General features: G+C 32.7%; 1 protein-coding gene across 4 annotated transcripts; it reads right to left on the bottom strand.

Annotated features, from left to right (window-relative positions):
- Positions 1-235: 235 nt before the first annotated feature.
- On the bottom strand, positions 236-6677 carry LOC7465509 (potassium transporter 10). Of its 4 annotated transcripts, none has more exons than XM_024597394.2 (8): positions 5579-6677; positions 4956-5181; positions 4150-4395; positions 3592-3642; positions 3191-3451; positions 2874-2948; positions 1653-1907; positions 236-1295 (listed from the first exon to the last, which is right to left on the bottom strand). In XM_024597394.2, exons 1-8 carry the CDS (start codon positions 5723-5725, stop codon positions 253-255), a joined length of 2304 nt encoding a protein of 767 aa, XP_024453162.2. In that variant the 5' UTR covers positions 5726-6677; the 3' UTR covers positions 236-252. The 4 variants fall into 4 exon arrangements, with proteins under 4 accessions (XP_024453162.2, XP_052307333.1, XP_052307332.1 ...); XM_052451373.1 differs by having other exon boundaries at positions 2874-3041; positions 4956-5178; XM_052451372.1 differs by having other exon boundaries at positions 2874-3041; positions 5579-6676.
- Between the last annotated feature and the right edge of the window lie 4437 nt (positions 6678-11114).

The raw sequence follows: 11114 nt of genomic DNA, 5'->3' as shown, positions 1-11114 counted from the left end.
TTTGTTTATTTGCCAACATACTCTTCCTTGCAAATTTCTCAGGGTTTGTGCTTTCCTCTTGCTTGCCATCAACGCTTGAAAAGGCAGGTTTGCTCCTGTTGTCTTTGTATTTTCTTTTCCCATGTTGCTACTGTCTCTTCTTCTCAGCATGTGTGCGTTGTTTCTTCTGCTTTTTGCTTGCTCTCTTTGTATTTTCTACAATTTTTTTTCCTTTTTAGCTTGCTCTTATCAACAGTTGTATAAAAAAAATATTTATACATAGAATATCTGTCCGACGTTCAAGAGACTCTCATGAGGAACATTAAAAATCACACTGTTTTCCCTACAAATTTTTCTAAGAAATGCATATATATAATCAACAGCTATCTTCTTGTAGAATCTTGAATCCCTCCTAGCTCTCACCACCGTATTCCCCATTATGTGCACCACCCCAGCATCCCTACAATTATTCAAAAATTCTGTCTGGTCAACCTCCGCCTGGCTGCTAGTTCGGTCGGACGACCTACTGGTAAAATTTGCATGTGATGGAGACTTGATCTGCACGATCGAGTCGATGGATGAAATAGTGGGATCAGCAAGCGAGGAAGCAGTGTTTACATTATCATTTAAAAGGGCTTCTCTCGACCGCTCAGTTTGCGGCCCATATAAACTATAGTCGTCTGAATCTGAACATCCTTCCATCATAGTCTCGAGCCGGACAAACAAGAATAGGCTATCAAAGAGTTTTTTCTCAAAATCTTCATCCTTCTTGTGAAGGTCTTTATATCCATACCTTGCAACACAACGAAACATGTGAAAATTCTTTGGTCCAATCCGCTTGACAAGGAATCTCTCTTCTTCAGGGACCGTGTAGACAGGGAGGTACTTCACACAGACAAAAACAACAACAGAATGTATGGCAGGTAGATTTGTAATGAAGTGAGAAAAGATGCGGGGAACCCCTCTTGCCAGCTCGGTGTACACAAGCCCAATCCCTGGGACTCTCACCAGTCCTAAACTGGGGCCAAGCCCTACAATCCATGCCATAGAAACCTTACTGTGCATCTCAAACTCGTAACGTTTCAATGTACCATAATGCCAGACATACATGATGACAAGAAAGGCAGCTGCAATCACAAGCGGCACCCACCCACCTTGGCCAATCTTGAAGAGTACAGCAGAGAAGTAGGTGCATTCCACAACCAGTGATAAGCCAGTGAACAGCAAGACAAGAATCCAATGGCAGCGCCACACCAATAACATGATTAGAATCATAAGCAAAGTGGTTACCAGCATGACTATCACAACAGCTGTCCCTGTTGTTGCACAGGATTTTGTTCAATTTAGAGCAATGCATCATAAAGAAGTTAAATGCATGAAACAAAATACATGAGCAAAATTTGCCTGGTAAAATTCGACTTTGATCTGCTTTTAGTAATCACAAGTTGCATTAAGCAAGAGACTCATGTTACTCTCAACAACACATTTTATGAAGCTCTTGGAACTTGTTCCCAGAAAGTTAGCATAGGTGTCATAGCAAAGTCAAAAGATTAGCAGAATAAAAGAAGATATTCTTTTTCTTGGTTTGAACTTCAGAAAGAAAGAAGATGGATCAGGTTAATTTCATGCCACCTGTTCAGCCACACATAAATCATTCTCTTCAATAAACTTACCATAAGCATTACCGATTTGACTTTGGTTCTTGAAACCAGCAGTGACGCAGATGCAAAGGATCATAAGGATCCAATTTATATCGGGAATATATATCTGGCCTAGGAACTTTTTTGATGTATGTACAACTTTGACTCTTGGAAAACATCCAAGTGCAAGAGCCTGCTTGATTATTGAAAAAGTTGCAGTTATGGTAGCCTGACTCGCAACTACAGCAGCTGCAGTTGCGACAATGAACACTGGCCAATATATTCTATCTGCCATGTCAGAAAGAAGGTATGAATTAGCATCTGTCCAGTAACATCATCTTCATCAAAAATTTGTTTCTATGGGAAGAGAAAGACTAGTGTTAAGATGGTAGCACAACCTTAATAAGAACATCAAGCTCAATAAGACGTTCATCGAAACATGGAGATAGATATGCCTAAGCAGTCAGGATTAAAAATGAAATTTGACCAACACAGGAAGCTGTTCTTTGAGTTTGGTCCCGAAATTTTGATGGTCAAACCATATGTTTGTGGGAAAGTAAGCTGTGAGAAGCTTTTTAATTCCATATTACAAGTGTTCAGGATAACTTCATGCAAGTCCACAAGGCGTCCGTAGGGCTGAACACTCTTGGTGGGCTTTTCCTTTTCTGAGATCCTTGAATAATCACTAAAGCTTTGATTCCAAATAAATGATCTGAAATTCCTACATTAGCCACTTCATAGCCATTCTAAAATCAGAACAAGGACTAAATTCTCAAAGATGCTTTGTGTTTTTCCAACTGAAATTTATTCTAGTGGTTTGTGGAAAAAACTGGGATAATAAATTTCCAAGCAATGATTTTCAGTGACCATGAATCATATCTTACCACATCATATCTATGAGTTTCACCACAGCCTAACAGTGAGCCCAACATATAAAATTTTGAAAATTGAAAAATTTGAGCGTTTGAACTCTGGATTTCCTAGTCTCTGTTTAGTTGCAAGATATTCCTAATCCCCAAGACCTCTACTTGAAGGAGAACTTCTCATACATTTTCATTTCTTCCACATTAAGTACATGCCTCAAAATCCACAGAAGAGAGCTTATTTCGTTATTTGTCCTCTTATTGCTTATCTTTCTCTATTTTTGCATTGCATAACAGTAAAATGACCATAACATGCACCTCACAAGAAGTTGCAGGAAATGAAGAAGTAACAATAGAAGGCTAGGAAACCCAACTAAAAAAGATTTTTTACCTGGAATAGAACGATAGAATGCATCAACCACATGTTCCTTGTTTTGCATAAGATAAGCGGCTTGTCCAGAATATGCTAAAAGAAGACAAGGGAAAACAACTACAGTAAAAGCAATCTGTACAGCTGAAACTGGAAAATGGCCTAGATCAGCAAAAAGTGCCTCCGTACCTGTAGCAGTTCGTAACAAGAATCAGTATACTGCTATGATCTTAGATTTGATGTTAACAAATTTTAAAAGGTTTAAACAGTAGGGGAAGAAAAAGATTTATGTACTCAAACTTCACAAGCATAGAGCCACCAATTCATTTGATAATTACCAGTTATACTGAGCATAATCCCTCCCAGGGAAGTCCAGCTATCTCTACCTCCCCTTCTAAAATACCGATAAATATGTACAGGTGAAAAAGCTTTCAGAACACCAGTATCATATTTCCAGATGTTGAACACGCCGATACCCCCAATTAAGAGAAACCAAAGCAGCACAATTGGGGCAAAGAGCCAGCTGACTTTATCTGTCCCATAGTGTTGCATGCTAAACAAACCCACCAATATTACAACTGCAACAACTATGACTACATCTGCACCAAAGAAAACAGAATAGTTAAAGATTCAGAAATCCAAATTGCTAGAAAACCGAGGCAAAAAAAACAACACAATTGGTTGCAGAAAGGAAAAAGCAATGACAAGGTTTTGTTGAATTTCAGGAGAAGAAAAATACCGCTACTCAGTTTGGGGTGGTTTACCTTGATCCCGCCAGAAGCTGAAAGAACTGTCATCGAAGAGTGGTTAAGCATTTCCAGGGGAATTGAAATAAATTAAAACTAACATAAACTAACAGCTAAGGGAAAACACTCCAGGCCCCAGATAAACCACAAGTACATGCTATATGCCAAACATGATAATCACATGAAACTTTATCCTTTAATCATTCTCCAGGTATCAATACATCAATTGGATTTCTTTACCCACAGATCCCATTAGCAACCCGAGCATCCAACTATTTATCATGAGAATTACCAAAAACATTCTAATGGCTAAACAGAAGTTGTTGCAATAAAGCAATAAGAACGTAGTTATTAAAATAAATTGTACAGTACACATTAAAACAAACCACTATGATTTCTTCCTAGAATAAGCAATAGGTATCTAGCTAATTTTTTAAAGGTTCTAACATAAACACAAACATGCAATCGCACCCAGAAATTATATGCCAAAGCAATAAGCATTTTATAGATAGACCGACAGAAAATTTATAAGTCAGTAGTCATCAACGTACCAGATATTGCTGGAGTGAGAATCCCATCACCAATCAACATACAAGTGCCAACAAGGACAAGAATAAGAAGTGCATTCCTTCTGAATGCATTTCTCTCCAACCATCGCTTAGTTGTAGCAGCAAATGATTGCTCATTGAAAGTGGAACGGCTATATGTTGTCAGCTCTTCATCTGTCCGATGTTGATTTGGAATAGTTCTAACATTAGCATGCCGACAAAGTAACGAATAGAGGGCAAATGTTCCACCTGTGCCATGAAAAGGATAATTTAAGTCCAGATTCTCATCAACGTCAAGGCAAGAAACATCACAAATGTGTGCACACTAGGCACTTATTCAAATTCCAAATCAAAGTCAAAACCTGAAATTCTTATGCAAGTGCTTACAAGAACATCACTGTACAGTGCATTTTTTAAAATGAGATCATAAAAAATAGTTTTCTTTCTGTTCACATGGCTATATCAAACAAAACTTACTAAAAAATAATGAACAAATTGATCCACAGAAAATCTCTATACCTTAGAAATGTCATGGTTTACTATCAAAATCTATGCCAATACCAGAAGAAATAAAATAACAAAGAAAATTTATGGTCACACTACTATTCAAGCAGCAAAAAGGAGAAACTAGCCTGATAGCACACACACTTCTTCTTATAATACTTTCTTTATAGTTAGAATCTGGATGTAAACACAAATGAAAGAAATCATCCGAGTACGTCATAAGGTATAGCTCTATAAATTCCCCTATCAAAATCATAAACCCACAGAATCAGAGCTACGTGTATTATACAATGAAAGTAGTTTACCTTGGCCATTGTCATTTGCTTTACACACGATGAAGACATACTTAAGGAGTGGGATAAGAGTGAGCGAGTATATGATCAATGAAAGAGCTCCAATCACATCCTCAGAATCATTGATTCCACGAGGGAACGTATTGTAGAACACGTACAAGGGAGAGGTGCCCAAGTCTCCATAAACCACTCCAAGACTCTGGAAGGCAAGCCGCAGAAGCAAAAGGGCTGAGAACTTCTGAAAGTAGCAAAAATTGTATTAGCAAACAAACCAAAATCAGCATCAAACCACCAAAATCCATTGATTTAACGAAACAATAATTATTTACATTAGAAAGCTCATTTACGCAATAAAATAAGTGTATTCACAAATACCAGCATCCTTATTGCAAGATTATAACTAATTAAGTCCATTCATTTGTGATTTAAAGACAAAGTTAACAGGGTCTGCAAATGGAAATCCAAGCATATGCAAGAGTTGGTCTCTAAATCAGCTCATCCCAGGAAGGAAAAATGGCATCAGCAAGGAGCGTGTGTTGTCTGACTTCACCAAGCACAACTGAATTCCATTTATTAGTTTGCTTTTTGCAATTGAGTGGATGAGAGAGAGAAGGGAAATTGTAATGCTCCAGTACCTTTTCTCTGTACATATTTCTGAGCCTTCCAGCTTCCTCATCCATGGGCTGATCAAGTTTCTGATCCAAATCCCACATACTTCCTTTATTGTTGTCGCTGTCTTCCTCAACCTCTACTCTTGGAGTCATTTCCATACTCAATTCCATATGAATTTTCTACCTTTCAACATACAATCCAATCTCTCTTTCTCGCACTCTCTCTCTCTCTCTCTAACCTAAATAACATAAAGTCCACACAAAAGAATATCCTACCAGCACCAAGATTCCAAGTCTCAAAACAAAACCAATATGAATTTAAAGAAATAATAAAAAATAACAAGAACCCAAGTTTAAAAACTCACTCTTTACTTGAAATCCATCCCCAAGTTCAATAAATAATTGAAGCTCACCACTAAAATATAGAGAGAGGAAAAAAATACAGAAACGGTATATATAAAAAAAAAAAGAACAAATATTTACTTATAGATTATTCTAAACCCGAATTAAGGTGAGAAACTGACACCGATCAGGAAGTTTAAATGGAAACAAAACTACAGACTTTAGAACAGAACAGGCTGATAAAGAATCAAAATTGAAGCTTCACGACACTTGAATTCAGTGCCAAAAAGCCAACACAACAAAAAAGGAACAATTATCCAACAACACAGAGACACTCAATTTAGGATAGAATAGCTCAAAAACATCTCATATAAACAAAAACAATAATGAAAGCAGAGACAAAAATGTTTAAAACAAATTTCAGTTTGTCACTTCAAATTTCAGCCACAGGACCCAAGAAAACCATTAAAAAAAATACACAATAAACATGGAGTGAAAACCAGAGATTAACAAAATCCAAGTCGGCCTGTGATGATGGAGGGAGTCTGTAACAGAACAGAAAGAAGAAGAAGTGTTTTTGATGCAGGTTGTCAGAGTTTTTTTTGGCTGTTACCTTATTTACTACACGCAGAAAAAAACAGAAGTTTCAGTGACCAAAGAGTTATCAAACAAAAGCTGGTGCCATTTTAGACTACAAAGAAAGGAGGCAGATAAAAGGGGAGTTCTTGTTACTCCAGAGCTCTTATCTTTTTCTTGTGTGTTTGTCTGGGAAGGATTAAAACTTCATTGGTTATAGAGATTTTTCTTTTGCTTATTTTATTTTATTTTTACTTGTTTATTACTGAATGATGGAAGTACTTGTGAAAAAAAAAGAATTAAAGGGAAAAAAAATGATGAACTGAATGAAAAAAGAATAATATCCTAAAAATATTTTTTATTAATTATTATTTTTAAATTATTTTAATATATTAATGTTAAAAAAAAATAAAAAATATATTTTTTTTTAAAACAATATTTTAAAAAACAATTAACATCAGATAGTAATTAGCCTCTAAGTAAATAAGTGGGAAAGGTATTCTCTTATAATATTCTAAAAATATCTCTGATTATTTTTTTATTTTTAGATTTTTTAATATGTTAATGTTAAAAATAAATTTAAAAAATAAAATATTATTTAAAAAAAAAACAATTAATATCACGATACTAATCAGCCTCTAAGTAAGTGGGGAAGGTTTTCTCTTGGCTGTTTAATGGAGTAATTAGTGTGTATGGAGTTAATCAGTGGGGCATAACTGATTAGGTGTCTAATCTCGAACAGCCAGTCAGATACCTCAAGCAATAAATTTGCATATCTGTAGTCATTTCATATGATTGCTATTTTTTTAGCCGCTAAGTAGCAATTATTTTGTAATCCTACCGTATGATTAGAATGGTGGACAATTTCTGTTGGGAAAAAAAAAAAAAAAAAAAAGTGAGCAAACAACAGTAAGAGTACATCCTGGGAATTAAATCTCAAAAAAAAAAATTAAAAAATTTTAAATTTTTTCAAAACGCTTTTAAAACACAAAAACAAACAGTCTCTTAAGTCTCATTTTAGCTAGGAGAGTGTTTGGAAACGCTGTTGTACCCGCGTTTCTAAAAAATTAATTTTTTTATATGTTTTGGATCATTTTAATGCACTAATCTCAAAAATAATTTTTAAAAGATGAAAAAACATCATTTTGATGTATTTCGGCACGAAAAGCACTTTAAAAGACAACCACAATCACACTCCTAAACAGGCAAAATTTAAAAAAAAATTAACATACATGTGTTTTGTGCTGTAACCGAAACGGAGATTTGTAAAATTTTAATTTTTTAAAAAATTGTTTTTTCTAAAAATTGTTTTGATATTCTAATATAACAAATAATGTTTTTTAAAAATGTTATTATTTTAATATATTTATAAATTATAAATACTTTAAAAAATAATTATAACCATATTTATCGGTACCTTGAAATTTCAACGGAATTAGTCACCATGTTTGTTCACAAGTATATAAAGAAAAAATATCATTATTTACATTGGACCAATTCTTCACGTTGAAATCGAGTTTATCTTCTGGGAGAATTTAAGAAGATCATTTATTTAACAATGAGAAAATATATCAGAATATTACCTTGTGTCATATAAGATAACCCTGGAGAAACTAACTTGACTCTTGTTCACTAAAATGCGCCGAACTCAAATTTGAACGCCGTGGTGTAAACTTTAGCTTGTTGTGTCATGTGTGTTCCACCTTTTGATGTCTTGATCAATATGATTAAAAACAAAATTAAAAAAATTAACTTAAAGTAAATAAAAAATAATATCTTTTTTTAAACTTTTGAAACTAAAAAATAAAAAAACTTAAAGCACATCAAAACAATTAAAATTAAAAATTAATTTAAAATATTTTTTGCTTAGAAATGTATTAAAATAATATTTTTTTTATTTTTAAAAATTACTTTTAACATCAGCACATCAAAACAATCTGAAAATAAAAAAAAATTAATTTGAAGTAAATAAAAAATAATATTTAAAAAAAAACACTTTTGAAACGAAAAAATAAACAAATTTTAAATTCAATGCTGAATTTGAGAAATTTAAGTTAAATTTTCTTGATTAAATGGCGCTTACATAGAGTCCTCGCCGACAATGAAAAAAAAGAAGGTATTATTCTTATGTGTTTTTTAATATGCTTGTATTATAATTATTAGTTTTTTTTTTAGAATTGAAAGTTGATTTAAAAATAATAATTATAATTCTTATTTTACCGTTGAAAAATACATCGACAACAATTATTACAGCCCCTGGAAAAGCATTGGACACCTATCTAGTATCTTTTTATTATGTATTGTATGCGATCATAGCCGCGTAGCAGATTGGTTCTTCCTCGACAAGTTTTTTGAATGATGAATATTTATTTGAAGTGCGACTTCCCTAGCCCACCTAATTTTCCGAAAATAATTTTCATATTAAAAGATGGTTGATAAATTTGGACGGCTCCATAGAATATTTTGAAAAAATTGTGTGATTTGGATTTTGATTAAAATCAGGTTTTTAATTTAATTAAGAAATATATAGATTCATGAAATTTAATTAATCCAATCAATTTTTAGCTACTTAGTTGACATAATAACATCAACATTAAAAAAAATATTATTTTAATAAAAAATTAATCTAGATTAATCTAATAATCTTCTTCATATTAATTTCCAAACCAACATGACAACGGTAGTTTCAAGTACAATTGGACTAGGCCGGCTGGAAAATTATAGGTTGGTTTTTTTTTATAAATTTTTTTAAAATACATAAATATTACTCTTATAACATTAAGAAAAAAACTAATTTATCAAGCTAGAAAACCCAAAAAAATAGTCCAAGAATATAAAATCAAACTAGGTAAAAACTTTTTTTGTTTCGATCTGTTTTTCAAATAATATTAAAATTTAAAAAAACCACCATCAAACTTTTATTATTAGCGGCATCACGACTAATAATTTATTTAAGATTATGGTGGCAAAAAAACACTTGAAAATCTTAAATTTTTGGTTTCTTGTGATATATAATTTATTGCATAATTCATGGGATTGGTGGGGCATCTACATTCCATTCTTTTACCTTCATAATCTTACCCCATCTTCTTGGAAGAAAGAAAAAATATTTTTTTTTTAAAAAAAACACAGTTGTAATCTTACCCAATCTCTTCAAACATCTTTTCCTCAACGATCTAGCTCTATTAATCTTGGGAATTGAGCTCTTTAACAGAAATAGGAAATCCATAGATGTAGAACATACGTAGCTCTCACCTTTTCCTCTAGGCTACAAGGTAAGAGACGATAGATTGTTTTAAACAACTAAAAGCAACTCTACTTCCACGTCATAAATCATAATAAACAATTTCAATAGTAAATTCATTTTAAGATATTAATTATTTTAAAAATATAAAGATGAAATATAATATATATAATCGGTTTCAGATATATAAAAAATCATCTCAGAGTTCACATGGAATAATAACCGGTAATATCAACAAAAAAAAAACATATACAAGGAAAAGATATAATAAAATTAATAATTCATCATATATACTAAAAATATCTAGATCAAATTTCTTTCTTCTAATCTATTTCTTCATTGTAAATCTTTAAATTAATTAAATAAATATTATTAATTACTCTTTTAATACCGTAAAATTAAATCAAATATATATACCACTACACGTCCCGCTGCCAATGCAACGAAAACTCTCAATCGAAAACGCTAGTAGAGCCACTAAGATTGACCGCAGCCTTTCAATCATCGTAGCCTTGGATCCTTCTGTTTTCTTTTTCAGAAACCCTACCGGAGATAGAGAACGAGAGGGAAAAGGCAATTCAGACATTTCTTCCTTTAGAGTCATCAATTTTGACCATAAATCTTACATACAAGCTGTACATTTAATTAAATATGTTCGTCAAAATCCATCATTACTCGGGCTCAAACCAAACAAGAATCTATGAAATCAATATTTACCATTTATAGTTGTCCTTGTTTTTTCTTCATTGGTGATGATGAGGTTTTTCAGAAAAATCTCACCAGATCCAGACATGTCCAAAGCTGATAACTCCCACTGAAATGCTAAGGATCAATCGCTAGACTTGAAGATCACGAACACCTGCAAAAACAATTACCCTATACAGATACGAAGATCCTTCAATACTTGGGTTAATTAAGTTATACGAATAATGTAGCTTTTAAGGGCTATGTGATTTACATTTTCGAAAATTAAAGAGTGTAATAAGTGCATGTGTTGTGAAATAAAAAATGCGAATTTTAAATTTTTTAAAAGATATAGTTTAAGTTTTAAGAGATTATCAATTTGAATATCATAAATTTTAGAGCCACTAAAAATTTATATAATTATTAATTTTAAAGCTCTAAAAATTATTAGAGATATATTTAAGTTTCTTTAAATATGCTAATAAAAAAAAAGTATATTTTATGAAGTGTGAGGCAGAGATGGTAAGGCACTAATTTAGCCTACTTTAGGAGCAATCGTGTGATATTAACTCCTAATGACCAGTAACTACATTGTTAATTGAAGAATAAAGGTTGCTGGTGGGCCATGTTCCAACTGTAAGATGCTTAACACCATTTTGTGTGCCTGACTATGACAATGAGATTATCTTACCTGCCAGACGATATTGTATTAGA

This window comes from Populus trichocarpa, chromosome 3 (genome assembly GCF_000002775.5).
Source record: "Populus trichocarpa isolate Nisqually-1 chromosome 3, P.trichocarpa_v4.1, whole genome shotgun sequence".
NCBI lineage: Eukaryota > Viridiplantae > Streptophyta > Magnoliopsida > Malpighiales > Salicaceae > Populus > Populus trichocarpa.
The sequence above is the reverse complement of the archived record's forward strand: the minus strand, read 5'-3'. Positions and strand labels throughout refer to the sequence as shown.

Excerpts from the sequence above, each read along its gene's own strand:
- LOC7465509 (XM_052451372.1), bottom strand. The coding sequence starts at position 5,725 with ATGGAATTGAGTATGGAAATGACTCCAAGAGTAGAGGTTGAGGAAGAC. Across the intron at positions 3,643-4,149 it reads TCTCACTCCAGCAATATCTG|TTCTTTCAGCTTCTGGCGGG; the intron begins GTACGTTGATGA and ends CTTCGATGACAG. Across the intron at positions 3,452-3,591 it reads CCACCCCAAACTGAGTAGCG|ATGTAGTCATAGTTGTTGCA; the intron begins GTATTTTTCTTC and ends TCTTTGGTGCAG.